The sequence below is a fragment of the Aulonocara stuartgranti genome, assembly GCF_965226115.1.
Source record: "Aulonocara stuartgranti genome assembly, chromosome: 2".
Lineage (NCBI taxonomy): Eukaryota > Metazoa > Chordata > Actinopteri > Cichliformes > Cichlidae > Aulonocara > Aulonocara stuartgranti.
The window spans coordinates 3,898,350-3,918,132 of NC_138940.1; the positions used below are offsets into that span (position 1 = coordinate 3,898,350).

General features: G+C 40.0%; 1 protein-coding gene across 1 annotated transcript in view; it reads right to left on the bottom strand.

Moving 5' to 3' along the window:
* Positions 1-19,783, bottom strand: part of slit3 (slit homolog 3) — a 239,948-nt gene that overhangs the window by 88,039 nt on the left and 132,126 nt on the right. Inside the window, exon 7 of the mRNA XM_082554652.1 lies at positions 7,288-7,359. Coding sequence (XP_082410778.1) covers positions 7,288-7,359 — 72 coding nt within the window. The remainder of the gene's footprint in view (positions 1-7,287; positions 7,360-19,783) is intronic.

The window sequence follows — 19,783 nt, forward strand, 5'->3', positions numbered from 1 at the left end:
CCACCCCGGTGTGCATTCTTTCTTGATTTTCAGTAAAGACCAAACAAAAGAACAAATCAAGGGTGACTCTGCCTCTGTTTTCACGTGTGATAGAAAAACGATCCCAGGCTTGTTTAGGCATTTTGGTATTCACCCAGAACTGTGAAATAATTGCTATCTTTACGTAACACAATCGCTGCTACACCTGGCATGGGATTGGAATCTTCTCTTAAATGGGACCATGCCCTAATCCAACAACTTTAACCCAGTGTTGTAGTTGTCTAAGCTTAGCAATGACTTTCCGCTGCTCTACAAAAAAGGTGCACGGTAACACAAAGTGTGCTTGGGAGAATCCTCCAATAAAGGTTTATCACTGTCCCAGAACTGGAAAGCTGATCACTCGTACCTTTCAGCCGAGTCTCCCTGGAGCACAGATACCTTTCTAAAGGGCATCTCTTGCCTGATAGAGAGATATGCTCCATGATGTGTTTTCTGACAACCAATGTGTGGTTTTTAATTACCCAACATGGTTTGAAATTCAAAATGAACACATAATTTACCAGTTCACTGGTTAATGTTTTAAATTTTTTAACACCTTAATAACAAGTGTTTGGTTGCGCTCTTTGAAACTTTAAAGGTAAAAGTGGCTTTAAATGCACATTTGTTTCTATGCTCCACGAGAGCATTTTTTATCAAAAATGCAGGCACTAAAGAACAGAGAGCATTGTGGCTTCATTGTACTGCGTCTCTTCCAGAAACATGTTGGTTGATGGAGTCTTCCACTTCAGCTGGCTTGGAGCGCCTGGGCCAGTGATGCCAGTCACTATAAAAGCTACTTTCAGAGAGACTCTCGTTATGCACTTACTTTGAGTTCACTATCATTTTCCCACTAACATCCACACACTCACTCACACAGACCTTTACTTGCACACCACATCTCCTTTTTGCAACTGATTTTATGCGGTGTAAATAAACCGCTTATTCAAGGTGCAGTTTTTTGTTGCCTCTGCCTCCACTTGCCGTGGCTGTTTGAGCTGTCATTATTTTGGTCATGAATAGTGAGTCCTCTCAGGCAATGTTTTATGAGTATACCAGCCATTGCATAAAAGCTAAAAAGTTAATTTCAGATATTTGTTTGCAGCATCGCAGCCTAAAGACTCTTCTAATTTTCTAGCAGAGAAAGCTTACCTAAAATGACTAATTTTCCAAGATGGCAGTATCAGAGTGGGTCTTCATTACTTGGCAGTGGAAAATGACTATCCGGATATTAACAAGAATGTGCAGATGCCCTACAGCACAGGTCAATCTCAAAACAGCGCCAATGCAATAACGCATTAGGACAGCAGTTTAGATTGGCCATTCACAATACAGATATTTGGCATTCTTGTTAACAGATAATAGATGCATGTATATAACATCTTTGTGTTATGTTTATCTAAGCAATGGAGGCAACACATATCACTTAATTAAAATTAAGCCATATTGCCAACCAATCTTGATAAAAACTAAAAACCGGAAAATCAAAACATCAGCCACCCAGTGGGGTCTCCGTCCTTACTTTGAGAAACCCTGTTCTGAGTCTATCTGACAGCCTTGGTGGTCTGGAAACAACAAAGGGCCAAATTGAGTCAGTCAGTCAGACATTTGTTCCATCAATAATTAATGCCTCCCTGCTCTCCTCCCTCTGATCCTTTCAATCTATTTTCTATCAGAGTTTCTTCTACTCGCTAATGTCACATCAGTGTTTCTTCCTTCTTTTCTGTCTGCCATTTCATCTCCCTTTCACTCTGATGTCTTTTATACCGCTCTGTCCTACATCTCTTTCTTCTGGTCTTGTTTATCTGCAACAAATGGACAAGGTTTCACCTGCCTCCCTTTTTCTGCTTCTTGTTTGTTTTTGTCCTGCATCACTTTTACAGTATGTATCTGTCTATTGTTCTTATCTCTGCCTTCTCTCCCTGCATTTTATCGCTCCTTTTCTTTGCACACTGCACATCTTTTTGGTCTTCCTCTGCATCTATGGATTTCTCCACTTTCCTTTCGACCTTCTTTTCTGTATTGCCTTGTTTCTCCCTCTCTCCTCAACAGTAGATAAATAAGTTATATCCAGGAAACTGGCTGTTTTTACAGCACCAGTATTACATGCCTTCTTTTCTTCTTCTTTCCTCAAATTCTTCCTTCTGTCCCTTTCCCCCCCCATTCTGCTAACACCCCCCCTACCCATTCCACCTCCCCAAATCTCTCTTGTCTCTTGTCTCTCCAGGCAAAAAGGATGGGATAGTAACCACAGCCCTTTTGGGTCTAAATAAATCATAGCCCAGCACTGCCTTGCTTTTACAACACCGATCCTCCACTTTCATCCTGGCAACCATGAAAGAGAGAGCAGAGAGAAGAGGAGGCAAGAGCGAAAGAGACTATCTAAGGACATATGAGTAAGGGGAAAGGATATCAGAGGAAATGGTGAATTTAAAGGCTCTTTAGTCACATCTGTCTTTCTTTCTAAGCTTCTTCAGAAAATAAAATTCTTCTGTCAAAGCCAGAGAGAAAGAAGCAGCATTCAAACCCTTAACATCATAGAAACTTTTCTTTTCTTAGAGTACAGAAATTGGCTCTTTGTTGTGAATTGCTGAGATCACTTCCCTGCGACTAGTACGGTATGCTTTTTTGTTTGTTATTATTTCCTGTCGGATTCTTCAGGAGGTGAACGTGAGTCAAACTGTGATGCTTAAGAACAATACGTGGCAAAAACTACAGAAAGTGTTAAAGGGGGGAAAAAAACCCTTGAAAAATGCAATGATTAAAAGTACACTCGTATTAATAAAAACGAGGAATTCATTCTTTTTTTTTTGCAAAGAGAAATGATTACAGCTTTTAGTCAATGCATACGCAAATTTTTCAATTTGTGACAGGTCAAATATTTTATCTTAAATGTGTCTGAATTTTTAACACGTTGTCTAACTTTATTTAGAAAAAAAGCCCCATCACTCCTTTTCATTTCCATTATATTATCAATTATAACAAGATTAATGAAACTAACAAACTAAAATCCATTTAGCTTTTACAAAATGAGCCGCACACCCAAATATTCAGCTTTGACGAGTCAAAGCAGCTCCTGTGAAACATATTAAGCTCAGATAAAGCCTAGTCTACCAAGAAACATTGGCTAATTAAAAATGACTAGATTAATTAAAGTGGAGATTCATTAGTGCCACAGAGGGAGAGAGAGAGAGAGAGATCCACTTCTTTCAATTAGCATGATGCGCGCACACACAAATTACTAAAACACACACACATATCTATTTGCCTGCAACCTATGCACTTTCTTATATCTTATGGTTGGTTTATATGGAAAACATACATTATTATTGTAATATTAAATTCCTACGGAAAGTAATGACTGTATTTTATATTTATTACACCAATAATTCATATGCAAGCATTTTGGCGGGTTGGTGGTTTGATCCTCAGCTCCTCCAGCCTGCCATTTTCACCCCCAATGCATCCATCAGTGTGTGTGTGTGTGTGTGAGAGAGAGATAAAAACACTTAGGTGTTAAAACAAAGTGCTTGTGTCAGTATGTGTGAGGCTTGTAGTAGAAAGCGCTTGGGCTGCTCAATTAGCGTAGAAGAGCGCTATATAGTAAAATATCTGCCCATTTACCATTTTTACCATTTTTGCAGCACAAAGATACCCAAAGATAATTTAAAAAGTGCTTCAAAGGGAATACCTATATTTAAGCGTAGTCTCCGAATGGTTGGATTTATCCGAATGTCACACATTCAAAACAGCGGGGATAATGAAATTTGTAAGAGGGAAAACTAAGTAAAGCTAGAACTAACTCTCCACCTAAAGAAAAGAGTAAAAAAAATCTGGCACTAGAAGTATCACATATAAGCTGGACAAGGACGCCAACAACCCATCAGCCTTGAGTGTTTCATCTGTCGAGAAAAGTTGGCTAATGCTAACATAGTGTCAAGCAAGCCGAAGCGGCACTTGGAAACCAAACAGCCCTTCCGAGGGAAATTTGGCCCAGTTCAGAAGATTTCTGGATGGGAACCAGAGGCATCAATTTAGTGGATCAAACAAATTGAAAGTGCGACTCGAGCAAGCTGAGAGTCATTTATTGCAAAGAACAGAGAAAAGGCCTCACATGTAAAAGCAAAAGAGTTATTGCATAAACATGAAGGTGTAATGTTACGTGCAGATGCCAGAAATATACAAGAATGCCTATATCTAAGTGTACAATCAAAATAACTCATAACGGCAGTGAAGTAGAGGCTAGTTGGTGCAAATATGAATACAGGTGGTTGAGCAGGTAAAGAAAAATATAGAAAACTGCTGACCAAGTGGATCGCAGATGCTACTCCAACTAGGACTTTATTAAAGTATAAAAATATGTTTCCTTTATAATTTTGATCTATCTTCTTGACTGACTAATACCCTATAACATGTCTAAAAACACGTAAAATATTATTTGCAATTTCCCAGAGATCAAGATGACATTTTCAAATTGTCAAGTCCCCAGGCTGGAGATATTTCTGCTTGACAAACGACCTAACCTCTGTTTGATGGATAAACGAATGTGTAATAGAAACACTGCACTAAACTTTAATCTAAACCTAATCATCCTAACCTCAGTGCTGCTCAGCCATTTGAACAGCCGATGGCTTAAAACTTAAACCGATCCTTGAAAAGACAAAAGCACAAGAAGATACTCACACAGACGCACATAGGTGTGAACAATCAAAAATACATACACCTACCTGATGGTGCAGTCACATGACCTCCAGTCACCGTTATCTCTATCATCCATTTTGTACTACGATCACGGACTCAACCCCAAGAACTGAACAGATGGGACTGCGTCTGTGTTTGTGTGTGCGCGGATATGTGTGAATACGCATGCATCTGTTTGTGTGGCGAATGCGTGTGTTTGTCTGTGCGTGTGCGTTAAGATGCTTGAAATGAAGATCAGTCCAGCAGCAGAATTGCTTACTGTCATTCATGCCCTTTGCACATGAACACCAACACTTCAATGCACACAGACACACGCGCGCACACACACACCTGCCTTTATTAAAACGTCACATTCGGTGAATATACTGTGTGCTGTCATGCTGTCTGCTGTGAATGGAACGGCTGCGTATTTACAGTGAATTGTAAATCCTGCCGAGCACTCAGCTGTCAGAGTCTTATGAATTGCTAATATGTTGTATCTCGCACTGCCGATCCCCCTCTATCTGGCCCCTATCACTTTCATTGTGCGCTGAGCAAAAGTGAGGCCAGGGAATGAAAAAAAATCTAACTTATAAAAGGAAATAAAACGTGGAGATAAAGGATACGATGGCTTTAATGAAAACCTACAATACTGTCATGAAGTATCATTTATAATGAACACGTGCATTGATTTTATTACTTATAGTAGCGGTGATTACATTTTATTTTGATTTGGATGAGGACTACACTGCCACACACTGAACCATTTACCACAGTATCCTCTGCTCTATTTAATCATTTATGTGAGCACATTAGCAGCACCAGACTGCACCAAGAACAATCACACCTACTTCAGCAGGATACTAATCAAGATGTGTCTGATACTGCTGGGAATCTCTCTGAGCTTTTGCATCACATACCTGCTTTCTGCTGTATATCATCTTTATGCATATTGAATTTGATCACATTTTTGACCCCACAATTCTTAAATGGGCCATTTAAAATGAAAAATACACTGCAGACAAAGGTGGAATCAGCATTACGGAGAAAATTCCTTTAAAAATCTAAATTCTGCCAACTTCCCAGGCTTCTTTGGCTTCTCATCCTTATCACAGAAGATGTATACTTGGTAGCTTTGCCCTTAATAGTCTCTCTGTGAATATTATTCCTGATATAGTAGACATTTATGTGACAATGAGACTTTATCTCAGACTTTCAAGCTGATGACTATAATACCTAATTATTGTCAGAATGTGTTGGAAACCCTAAAAACCATAAGAAAAATCACATTCTTGTCTTGTTCTTTTCCAACATTTAACTCAACTGGGAAACCAAACAATTTCTAGTAGTTCTAATAATTTGCCGGCATATTTTCCAAGTCATATGTAGCCAAAGATGGACAGACAGGTTGGAAAAAGTGGAATCACCCCACTTTTCTCTCTTCTTTTTGCCTGTTTTTTTAGGCTAATCTTTCTTTCACTTTGCCTGTGCCTGATTTTCTATATGATTATTCCTCATTAAGATAATCAAAAACAGTACCACTAACCTTATCAGCTATCAGCAATGCCACCATCACAGAACAAACTTATTTTCAGCTGCTTTTTCCTAATATCAGGATCTGACACTATAACCTTTATATTCTTTATTTTAGCACAAAATATAGGGAACAGAGTAAGAAAATAATAACCTGATTCTGTACTAACAGTAAAGCCTTGCAACAGACACACATAGAAACCCATTCATGCACAATTACATGCATTTGTACACACATACAGGTGCGGAAAAAGTAGACACCTTTTTACTAATATAGCTTTCGTTGCACAGTGGCCGGTCACACCTCTGAGTATAGTGACAAATGAGGAGCTCTGGAAATGTAGACAGATCAGACGCACACAATTTCTCCTCACACACTTGCGCAAACACACACATACAGACTCAATAACTCACACAGCTGGAAGCAAACACGTAAGAACATTAATGTATCCCCATATACAGGAGGAATCACCCACATATGCTAACACACATGGAGCGCAGAAATGCAGAGCACAGCAGGTGGCAGATACAATGTTTCCCATCCCATTGTTTGTGTTGTATTTGGGTGTGTATCAGTTTAATGTGAGTCAGTGACTACACAATTTCAGGCTGATGAACAGGTAGGTTTCATCTTTGCAACAATGCGTACAAGTACTTATACAGCCACCTCTGCAGTCATTCAAGGCTATAACTGAGGATAATTCACACGCAGAAGCATTTAAGAAACTGTGATCTTTAAACAAAATCATCTTCAAGTTACAGCTTTTCTTATACTAAAGACACAAAGCAGACATAGAAAAGTACATGAAGGGGAAAGAGGGACGATACAGAACTGAGAGGGAAGTGTATTCCTTTTAAATGAAAGGGAAAAAAAGGAAAGGGCGAGGAAACTGAATAAGACATAAAGCAAAGCTTATAATGAGAAGAGGAGAGTGCAGGACATATCCTTGTTTCACAGACAAAACATGAAAAGGGGAAGAGAGGAGAAGAGGAAACTGATGAGAGAAGGAGGAGGCAAAGGAGGAGAGAGATGGAGGACCAGGGTTTTTCTCTACTTACAGAATCTCCAGATCGCGCAGCGCTCGGAAAGCTCCATCTTCGATGCAGCTGATGTGGTTGCTGTCCAGTTGCCTGCACCGCACACACAAACACACACACACACACAGACACACACACACAGATGAGACAGAGATGGGAGAGAGTCAGGCGCAAGTCTGCAAGGTCCGCTCAGCTGGGGGAGGGACTAACAAAAGATGGGTTGCTTGAACGAGAGTGTGTGCATGTGGATATGTGTGTAAGGTGATACCCAAGTAGTGGGCTTAAGGTAGCAGGTAGGAGACACCGGAGTTAACTCTCTCTCTCGCACATGCACTCACTCACACACACTCTAGGAATATCAAGTCCAGATGATAGCACGAAAGCTAAGGTTAAGTCTCTCACCTCGGTGCTGATATGGCCAGCCCTAAGGAGAAGAGGAGAGGAAAAGGAGAGCGCGAGAGAAGAGACCGGTGCGCTGAAGTGGCCTGCCTGGCATCAGCCTATCACCTCCTTCCCCTGCCGCACGCCCAGCGCACACTGGCCACCGGGAGAGAGAGGGGCGAGAGAGATAGGCACAATAAAGAAGAGAGCGAGCGAGCCATTGCTACTAAAGCCCACCCTGCTTGTCTGTTCTGTAAATATTAATTGCATCTCTCCTCTCCCATCCTCCTCCTCTCCCTCCCCCCATGTCCTCTTTTATTCTTTTTTCCTCTCTCTATAGTGAAAGAGGGAGTAATTTCATTACATTAGGCCAGCCAATCCATTAAGGGCCTTTTACCGGCTCTGTCACTGAAACAATTTCATTAAAAGGAAAGCCTCCGTAAATCAACCTACAGTCACGACTCTGCCTCTTGTTCCCATTCTCCTTCTTTCCTCCCTCTCTCTCACTAACTCCTCCATTTCCAGGCTTGCTCAACAACTTGCTTGCTGGACTACCAGATGCACCCTGTACCCCACTGCCATCCATCCTTTGCTTTTACTTTAATTTGCTCGGCTCTAGGTATTCAGCTCCCCTCCCCACCAACATCATCCACCCCTCATGAACCCAGCAACCCTGAAAAGTCCACTTCCTCCCTTCCTTCCTTACTTCCTTCCATTCCTCCAACCCATTCATCCCTCTGTCCCTCCTACCTCATCTTCTTCATCTACAGGAGAGTATGGATGGACTGCAGATGAAAATACACAAAGGGCAGACATTTAGAAGTATCCTCATGTCCCTTGTAAGTGGCATTTAACCTATTACACACACAGACACACTCAGACAGGTGGACACAGGTAGATTAATACGGTAAACACAGCACAGAAAGATTAAAATACATACAAACTGACAGAAACACTATGAAACTATTTATTGTCTGCTCTTGAGCCACTACAACTGTGGGGCAACCGTGGCTCAGGGGGTTGGGAAGTGCATCTGTAACCGGAAGGTCGCCGGTTTGATTCCCGGGCTCTCTGTCCTGGTCGTTGTGTCCTTGGGCAAGACACTTTACCCTGCTGGTGCTGGCCAGAGGGGCCGATGGCGCGATATGGCAGCCTCGCTTCTGTCAGTCTGCCCCAGGGCAGCTGTGGCTACAACCGTAGCTGCCTCCACCAGTGTGTGAGAGTGAATGAATAGTGGCATTGTAAAGTGCTTTGGGTTCCTTGAAAAGCGCTATATAAATCCAATCCATTATTATGACTACACCTTAATCTTTTGTCTTCTTCTCTTCCCCAATCTCCCTTCCGCTGGATTCCTCCATTGCTAATCACTTTTTCTTTGACTTCGACCATCTTATGTTCGTTTCTCTCCTCTTGTTTTGGATCAGTCTTCTCCACTTTTCATCTCTCCCAATTCACAATCCATGTTTTTCTCTCATCTTGTCTTTTATTCCCCCTTCACTTTTTCCCTTTCGCTCTTCATCTACCCATCTCTAATCAATTTCGTCTCCCTGTTTTCTTTCATCAAGCTTTTTAATTTATTTTTTTCCCTTCTGTGTTTGCCTTGGTGTCTGCTTGGCACACTGCAACACCCGTTAAATCAGTCATGTCAGCTTTTAACCACGAGGAAGGTGCATCCCAAAAAGGCAGCTGTAGTTTTCTCTCTTTCTGTAGGGCAGCAGAAATCACATCAGAATTTCTTTTTTGTTTGTTTTTGTATATACATGTCCACAGTGCAAGTCTGTGTAAAAAATCTTAGAGACATATAAGTCCTCGGAGTATCTGAAAATTGTATTCACTACAGTGCACCACAGGTACACCTCAATATTCTGTATGTCCGCTTATCAACAACAGGCAGCTGGCCAGAGAAGGGCCCAGATGCACCATCTTCAGGCAAGATAAATGTACAAACTAAATGTTTTAGAGCACATAGCAGTAGTAGAGAGTCATTATCTTATCACAGCTCTTTATACAAGAACATGCAAAGCAAACTCAGAAATATTTCTATTGAGACAAGGCTTCAGAAAGCTACCATATAAAGTTCACTGTAATTTTTCATTGCTTGATCATTATACTCTCTGAGGCGGCGCTGACATGTGCAGCAGGGTCACAGAAATGAGTTGACGGCACAGTGTAGTAAACGTATTCTTCAAGCTTCTACCTGGTATTGACCAGCTACTAGTGGTTAACAATTGGCATGGTTTTGATTTGGAGTAAATAGAGAAAATATCAAACCAATCCATACCCACAGGCCAGGTTTGGATCACAGCATAATTATTTTCAACCCTCCAAAGACTTCCATAGAGTGATGAGATGCCTGGATTTTCTTTGAAGCAATGCAATCATATCTTAAAGGTGATTTAGTGTTAAGTTCTAGCTCCTAGCCATTGTGGCACTTCATTAACTGAGCACAATCTGTAAAGATTGGACAGGATCAACAATATGGAGCACTAAACAATGATGGTATATGAAAGCGTACATAAAAGAATAGTCTGGGTTTGTGCTCTTGTCATAAGTCATGTCTTGAAGCTATTTTTTTTCTTTGTTGCCCACTTGTTGGATGAGAGCCGCAAGTGTAAGCATCTGTTAAATGACTGAGTCTAAAATATAGTGAGTCTGGGGATCATCAGCATATGGTTGTGCCATGTTTTCTGCTTTATGTAATTAAAAGGCATGTATTTTGGGGGGAAGGAAGAATGGCGCACAGCCTAAACAGCCATATGGAGATGCATGGCACCGCTAAAGTTGGCTAGTTATTACAGGCTTTTTATTCACGGCACTGTTCTTTTAATGTCGAGGAATAAAGTGTAGAGACAGACAACCAACAACAAATTAGGGTCTTTGTCATTCTATTCATACATCGAAATCTATGTGTGAAGAATGGCAACTCATGTGGTGTCTGAAGGAACTTTCCATCCCACACCTGCTGTTCTAGCCTGGGCTCCTGTAACTTAACAAAGGCTACCAGTTATATTAAGCTATAGCTTAATTTAACTGGTATCATTTGTTTATATTTTACAAATAATGTAAAATATAAAAAAATGAAGATAATTTGGAGCCTAGGTGAATCAGCCAATATTGGTGTCTTGTTAGCCTGACATCACAGTACAGGGGTCCAGTTCAGCCTTCACCTTAAAGTGCAAATATGTCTAGCTGCTAAACGTCATCTTTCCAAAGCTACCTTTTCATTTACACTGGCAAATGAAAAGAATACCCATGAAACATTTCGTAAAAACACTTCACTTCTAAATGTAACAGTTCTTGGTTGCTGGTTAAATTTTAAGCTGTTAGTTTGCTTTCAGTGCTAATTCTACAGTCTAGAAGAGGGGTGTCAAACTCTAGGCCTCCTGGAGTTCGACACCTGTGGTCTAGAATAACACAAATAAATGTTGTGTAAGGATCTGGGCTAGTGGAACTTTAAATCAACCTTGGTGGAAACTTTAACTATAGATTATATGCTTTGTTTAATTTTTGCAAAACCTAAAAGCAATAAAAGGGTGTCCAACTCCAGGCCTCGAGGGCCGGTGTCCGGCAGGTTTTAGATGTGTCCTTGATCCAACACAGCTTATTCAAATGGCTAAATGACCTCAACATGTCTTGAAGTTCTCCAGAGGCCTGCTAATGAACTCATCATTTGATTCAGGTGTGTTGACCCAGGGTGAGATCTAAAACCTGCAGGACATCGGCCCTTGAGTTGGCCTAGAGTTGGACAACCCTTGGCTTACTCAGTTATTCTAATTGCAAAATTAATCAAAGATTTGTATTCTTGCACTTGACCTCTTCTATGACAGAATTAAAGACAAGTCCAGAAATCTATGGAATAAAAGAAAAGTTGTTATTATCTTCAGTAGATTTTCCATGCAAGAAGAAAACATACTTTTCTGAGCCTTCAGACGGTCTCAAAGAGATATAAAAATTAGTTTAATGATTGTATATTCTGAGTATCAAAACAGTATTTACAGTATTTCTAACCCTCAATCCTAACCAAATACTTCCCTAATAATTAGTTTTGGTTGCCCTAAATTTCACCAAACCTGTTGGCTTAATCCTCAACTTTTCCCACCATCCCCCTTCCTCCAAATTCTTCTCCTATCTTTTGCCATCCTGGCCTTCATCACCCCGTCCACTTGGGCAAAATACCCACATTTTGGAAAAGCAAATGTGTTTAGTACAACAAAGCATTTATCCATGATTCTGCTTGCTGGACTGGACAGGACATGTTACTTAGAGAAATTGTGTTCCTTGCCCTTCAAGGAATTCATTTTTATCTGGCATTGACCTGAGCTGTATGTTAGGCTACTCCCCATGTCATATTAATCACTTTTACATTGGAAATGACAGTTAACCACAATTTGGTTTGCATTTTCAGGTAGTGTCAATCTTACGGTCGTCTTTGGTGTCTTGAATTGAATACCCAGTGGTTACACTAGAAGCCAAAAAAGTAAGTAAGTAAATAGATACATACATAAAATGGCTCACAAGCATTATGGGTAGGGGATTCTCATCCCTTAATAGAGCTGACAAAGACTCTTAGACACTTGCTGAAATATCTTCAGATATTTCTCTTTTTGATTACTTTTTCACTGCTCTCCTCCAGAAACTTTACAACTCTGCTTTTCCGCAAAACGGAGAACAGATACTTGTTTCTACACTGGCAGCTGTCTTTGAGCTTCCATCTTCAGCCACAAAAAACAATTTCATCATCTATAATGTAATTGGATTCCTCTGACAGCTTTTTACACCAAGCACCTTGATTAATGGTGACATGATTGGTATCAGTCAAGTAAGGGCAAGTTTGTGTATCCATGTGCGCGCTCTATATCTGTACCATTGTGTTGTCTTCTGAAACCCCGTGTGTTCCGGTCATGGATGTTTGTTACAGGAGATAGACCAGGGGTCCAAAATTTAATTTCCTTCCATATAATTAGTTAGTGTGTTTAATCATACCTATCATAAGGCCTATTGGCAGACTGATTCAAAGCTTCCCTCTGCTACCATCTGGAGCAGAGGTAAGCACACATGGACATACACGGACATGCTGTCTCTGCATGAAATCATCAGTGAGCAACCACTACTACCTGAGTAATTAATAAAAGGATGGAAGATAGGAAGGAAGGAGGACCATAACTGTGTTTTCACCCCATGAATTTTAAGAAATATTGAGTCATCAAAACTTTAAATTATTGGCAATCAAAAACTTCAAACATTTGTTGTCTTTGTTGGTAAAGTAAGTAGACAATGAATAGTGATGGACACGAATAGCAGGCAATGGAAAAAATAGATTAATTTGTTATTGCTTTCTATTATAAGACACTTTAAACAATCACGTTGAGTGTTCTGAGGTGTCACTGGTTGATCTGTAAGTATATACGAAAACCAATAAGGTTTTCGTATATACTCCCAAGTGTTGCTGGAATTTTGACTACTGGTTCCTGCATCTATTTTTCCTCCCTCATTAAGTGTTTGAAAAAGAAATGATTGCACTTCTTAGAAGCTTTCATCCATCCATTTTCCTAACTGCTTGCCCAATCAAAGGGTATGGACAGGGGCAAGAGGCATTTCATCGCAGCACTAACGCAGACAATCATTCACTAAGGAAACTAAGGATTACATTTACTTTTAGTTACCTTTCTCTGACTCGCAGGGACTTCATATAGATTAGGCTGTGTATCGGAAACACCTGTAGGTGAACAAAAATCTAATTTAAAATGGAGAAAAAAAGCTATTTTAGAGGAGTGTGTGTTTGTAACGACTAATAGTTGGTTATTAGGTTGGTTGGACTTATAGTCGGTCACATAGGTACCAATGCTGGTGGACATCTTTTGAAACAGGTAATTAAAAGCCTTTTGTATCATTTAAAGTGAATGATATTTGCATTTAATGTCCATTTAGATTTGAACAATTCAGGGTAGGATTTGACTTGCTAATGATAAGTCTGCTTTTAGTAATGTTCAAGGGTACAGGAATAAATTATGGTTTTATTGTCCAGCTTTTTCCACAAAAAGATGCAATCAAGGACATCAACGAGCTTCCATTAAAGTTTCTCTTTATTATTATTATATTATTATTGTTATTATTGTTGTTGTTGTTGTTGTTGTTGCTGCATACTAATATAGATTAACTGAATATAAAATAAAATTAGCTTGAAGTGCATTTTAAAAAAAAGAAAAAAAATATTCCGGAAAGCCAGAAATCTAATTTCTTGATGTATTTTAAAACTGATCGTACTTTACTGTGTTTCCTTGTATGTGATTTTAGGTCAATTTACCATCAAAACTAAATTACAAATCCTATCATTAAAATGAAAAAAAGGACTTTTAGGTGAATGCAGTCTAGCCATGTAAATCCTTTTGCATTCAGACAAAACAATTGACATTTTCTACCTCATCCCTCCATCAACCTACTGTCTCTGCTGATCATGACCTTTAATGAATTAGCCACATCCTGCCATTTAAGGACATGTGTAGTGGGGGCTGGGTTCAAGCCAAGAATCATGGGAATCTGAGTAAACCCTGTCAGAAAGCTGGCTGTCGTGTCTCCATCCTACTTTCTCTTGCGGCACTTTGATTTAAGGACGCTTTCAAAGGGAAGACCATTATTAGTCTTTTTTTTGTATATTTTCATGCTTGGCTCTAGCTGTCCATTGTTGGATGTGGTAAACAAGTTGAAAGTAAACATCTGCACTGGCGGAGACACACTATGATCCTGGTGTGTGTGCACATGCACGTAAACGACACAATGTTCTCACCTCTCTCCAAGGCAGTGTAGTCATAATTCAAACAAACGGCTATCTTGCACTGCATTGTGGGTAGGGAAGCATGAAGCATGGAGATGTTTTACAGGGGAAAAAAACAAAGGAGGCCATGAAAGGACTTCTTTTTTTTTATTCTTACACTGAAATACTGTATACTTTTGTATTTTGCTGAAAAATGGCATATTCTACTCTCTGAATACATTCTTCCAAAGCACCTGGATGGTACTATGAATGTGTAGATAGTGAGCATAGGTGGACCCAGCGGGTAAAATGAATTAAATTTTATCACAATAAAAAAACGGGTAGGATAGTGAGAAAGCAGGCTGATGGAAAACAAGGTACAATATGAGGACTTGATGGCTGCAAAAGATAAAGAGGCATGTCTGTGTGGGCACTGAGGTGTAATGTCAGGGCATATGAAACAGCTGTATTTTATCTGATGGTCTATGTGTCTTTGTAATCTAAACCAGCAGTCCCCAACCCCCGGGCCTCGGACCGGTACCGGTCCGTGAGTCGTTTGGTACCGGGCGGCGAGAGTTGAGGCTCAGGTGTGAAATGTCTGGTTTTCAGGGTTTTTATCGGTTTTCAGCGTTATTTTGTTATCGTTTTTATCGTTAACTCTGTTTCCCTGTGTCTTGTCACGCGTGTTATGAATAAATCTTCTTTTTTTCGGTACCGGTACTAGTTTTATTTTGTTGTATTTATCCGTGACACCTTAAAGGCCGGTCCGTGAAAATAATGTCGGGCATAAATCGGTCCGTGACGCAAAAAAGGTTGGGGACCGCTGCTCTAAACTACAGCGAAATGCCTCCCAACAAAAGTAGCGCACATTACATACACACTAAATGTATACAGAACATAGTTAATAAGCATTACAGTAGCTGATTGTACATATGAAGGCGCAAATGTTCAGTGCCAAAGATGCTCATGAACAGGTTAACATGACAAGAATTCATTTAAACAAAATCTTTAGATATGATAGTATATTACTACATACAAACCCAGGACACAATACACAAATTTTGACACAGTGTTCAGATGTGTCCAAACTTGAAAAATACCCTTATCATTTCTAGTTTGACTGACAGGTAGGATTTAAGGGAATGACAAGACTCTCTGTCAGCACAAAGTATAGGAGCGATCACACATATACACTCAAACGTCTATACACAGAGGACTAGCACAGAGCCTGTCTCCTTAGGTTAGCGTAAGACTGTAGTAATCACATTTGCCAGGTTCTTGGCTGTTTCAGCAAATTAGTCATGTGATAGTGGGGTCGAAAGGGCTGTTGTGTCTATGTGTGCATGGTATACGTGCCTGTGTATGTGTGTGTTGTGCCTGTATGTAAAGGAAACAGTTCAATAAATGACAATGCTATGGTTGCCACTGGGCCGCTTGAAAGAGAAGAACCAGAAGAGAAAGATAGAGACCCTACCCTCTGAGAAACAGAGTGAGACAAAAAAGATGGGAAGACATGGACTGAGATTGAAAGAGGCAGAGGATAGGGTGAGAGCCAGGGAGAGCTGGCTACATAGTGAGAGCGGGAGAGAGAGACATGAGAAAATCAATGCTGTGTCCACCAGGGACAGAATGTCATGAAGGTTTTTTTACTCCGTGGTATAATGGAGGGCTGCAGCCTTTTACTGCAGGAGTCACCTTGTCTAATGGAGGGAGGGATGGAAGGATAGAAGGGAGAGTAGAGAGGGAAACACTGTAAAAGAGGGAGGGAGGGAATTTAGGGAGGTGACTAATTGGAATAAGTTGGAGACTGAAAACTTTTGGAGAAAGCGAAGAGGATAGAATGACGATGGGAAGCGCTGCAGCTGAAGAGTAGAATAAATGAAAATAAAGAATGATAGAGAAAAGAGAAAAAGGATAGAAAGATAGAGAAAAGGGGGAAATTATGAGAGGGGGAGAAGGAAGTCGTGGATTGAGCATAAAAGAGGTGGCAGCGATGGGAGGATAAACTAGAGAAAGAAAGATTAAAAAAACAGGGAGGAGGAGGAGGTGTTATAAGATGTCAAAAAAAAGGAGACGGAAGAAATGAATGATCCTGGCACAGCTGAGTCGGCCGTAAGTTTGACTGAAGAAGAAGAATGAAAAAAGGATTCACCTTGTAGCTCAAAGCTATTTAGTTAAAAACATTTTAAAAGGGGCTGAGGCAATTTATAATCCATTGTGATTTATGTGACATTATAGCTTTGGTAGAAAATGAAGCTCCAAATGTAAACGGAGCATGTACGGCTTCTCTATTTTCATATTGGATTGCAACTGTGCATGTTGCTCCAGTGGGACAGACTGTGGCTATACTGGGGAGCACTCAGGTGCACGTGTGAGATGCCAGGAAAGAGCTTTCCCCCTTTTCAGCACATCTTTGGTGGATTTGAAGTCCAGCTTAAAAACATTAATATAAAAATGGTCACAGCTAAGGGATGGAGGAGTTGTTTTCTTTCTGCCACTGATCTTCAAATGGTTGTGAAAGTGAGTCTAAGGTGAAAGAGGTAAGGTGATGTGTAACATTTAGCTTGGATTGAGAAGCGAGAGTGGATTAGATGATCACAGGCCAACCTGAACTCAAAGGTTTGGAGCTAAGCCATGGGAACTGACACTTGCTCACTTACATGCTCACACACACACACACACACACACTGCAGAGTACAGAGTATAGACAGTTTCAGGCCCATTTAACTTAAGAGTAATAAGCTCCTGTGGACTTTGGCGGCCACATTGAACTTACATCACACTTGGGAGAGGAAACTAAGCAGAGGAGCACATTTGCCTGTAGCCTAACTTTGAATTACCGATCTATGGCAAGATGCATATTAATCAACTCACAGATTGCCCACTGAAAGAGTACAAAAAGCGCATAACTTAGATCTTAATTCACGGATACGCGCATTCCCATTTTGGGATGACAGATTCATATTTGGTCTGTTATACAGAGCTACTGAAAAAAATTCAAACACTTGTAATTCTCTCTGCTGTCCAAGCCTCACTAATTTTACTCATGGGTTGAAATGCTTTGATGAATATAACAGCCCACAACTATACATTCATTTGACATACAAAACCCTCATGTGAAAAGGACAGCTAAAGCGATAGCTGAAGGTAAATGTTTGAATGTCGATTATCAGCACTTGTTAATGATCTAATGAAACAGCATGTTTATGGTTAAGAAAACAGTTTCACCAGTAAGGTTCATTTAGTAGCTGTTTTAGGGTGTTTGATAATGTTTTCATCTGTAATTGTCCTATTAATGTTCATCTTGTCTGAGTTGAGTTAAAACAGAACTTCAAAGTTCATTCGCGACATTTCAGCAGCAGTGGAGAAAATAAATCTAACTTCAAGGTCCATTTAGCAGCTGTTGTGGGGCTTTAGAGCCCATAATACGCCCGTCATCAGATGAATGAAATGAAATAATTGAACCACGTGGTGATGTGTTTTCACTTATCTTCATTAGCGGTAGTTCAGAGGATATATATGAGAGATACAACTGGCGAGCAATCAAATATGATCCACCTTTGCATCACCGAAGTGATTATGGTTCATTACTTTCAAGTTAAAATCTGTTTCGGAAACATTTGCATCTTTTTCATTTACACACTTTACCTGCACTATTTGCACAAGTGAAATATGCAGAGAAAACATGTGGTTATTTAGATTTAATTCTTTCCATCTCATTAGCCCCAGGAATACACTTTTCCTTTCGCCTGTCAGTCAGCATCTATGGTAGCGAAATAAGAATCGCCAAAGAATGGCTTTTTATCTTTTCATAGCTTGTAGTTATTATGTGTTGCTATGTGTTTCCGTCTCTTCCTCTCTTCATCTCCTCTGTCATGTCAGATGTGTGATGAAACATGGCAGCAAACTTCAATTTACACAGAGAAGATTTGTTGGCCTAATCTAATGATTTCCGCAGCAACATCAACTTTTATTGTCGCCTGTTTTTCATAAAGCTGAAGTGTCCTGCAGAACCAAATTTCTATTTTTTTTTTCTATCTAATGTTTTCCTGAATCCTTTCTCATTTAGAACATTTCCACAAGAGCCTGTCTGGTAGTTTAGAGGCGCCATTGATCAGCTATTATTGATGGGAAGCATTGATTGGGAAGCGTATTGATCTCACTATTGGTGATTAGGAGATCGTGAATATTTGACAGGGGGATATTGAGCATTTGATTTGAGGACAAAACCTTTGTGGACAGGAAGAGTGGTAAGGGAGACAAGCTGATTTAACAGTAAGAAAAGAAGGAATATGGGACCAGGCAAGAAAAAAAAGAGAATGAAGGAGAGAGGAAGGGCAGCAGAGAAGCAGGTTGTAGCAGGTGTACGGAGTAGGAGGTACAAGTTTCTGATTCTGTTTCAAATATAAAAACCACATACGTAGAATGTAATGCTTTGGACTGCATTTCTCAACATAAAATTGCAAAGAAATTGGGGATTTAAAGCTAAGGTAAATATTATTATTGTAAGAAATCTCTGTACTAGGGCTGCCACAAACGATTATTTTGATAGTCGACTAGTCACCGATTATTTTTGTGATTAGTCGACTAATCAGATCATGCATCCGTGCAGCTTATTGCACCAGCAGCATCTGCTCTTATATAACTATCATTAGCTTACAGCTTTAAGTGTTTAAGGTATGTGCTAACTAAAAATAAAGACAAGATGATAGTTTATTAAATTTTAATGAAATTTGCAGATTGTTTCGGTAAAGTTTAATAAACTCCTTGCTATCTAAAATATAACAGGACACCGGAGTATATTCTCCAGCATCTCACACTTCTGATAATCAGCTGTCTGCTTGACGTTTATTCAGCTGTGTAAAAACTATAACTTTAATCTCAGCCAAACCGATTTACTCAGGAACAAATAAAATACTGAAAAAAGCCAAACAATAACATTTTTAAGTTATCTAAGTGACTCATATATATTTAACTCGAGTAGCGAAAGACGGCGGTGGGTTTGAAAACGATTTGCGGGGAGTCCGGTGTTCTCACGGCGCTAGTGACCTAGCCCCCGGCTAGCTATCGAGCTAGTGGGTAACAGACGTCTCCGAAAACGTCGGAGCGCTTTTGAAAATATGCGGTGTCTTGATAAACTGAGCAGATATTTGAGGTTTACACAGCTACATTCTCGCCTGAAAATATGTTAAACGTTTATTTTGTGACCCAAAAAGAATAATAAGAGTAATATTAAAACTAACTAGCTGCCGCCATTGTTGGAAACTGAGCTGGGCCGCGCTATGAATTCTGGGACACAGCAGCTTCTTCTTCTTCTTCGGGGTTTAACGGCAGCTGGCATCCTTGTACATGCAGTGCTGCCATCTTCTGTTTCAGTCCGTTATT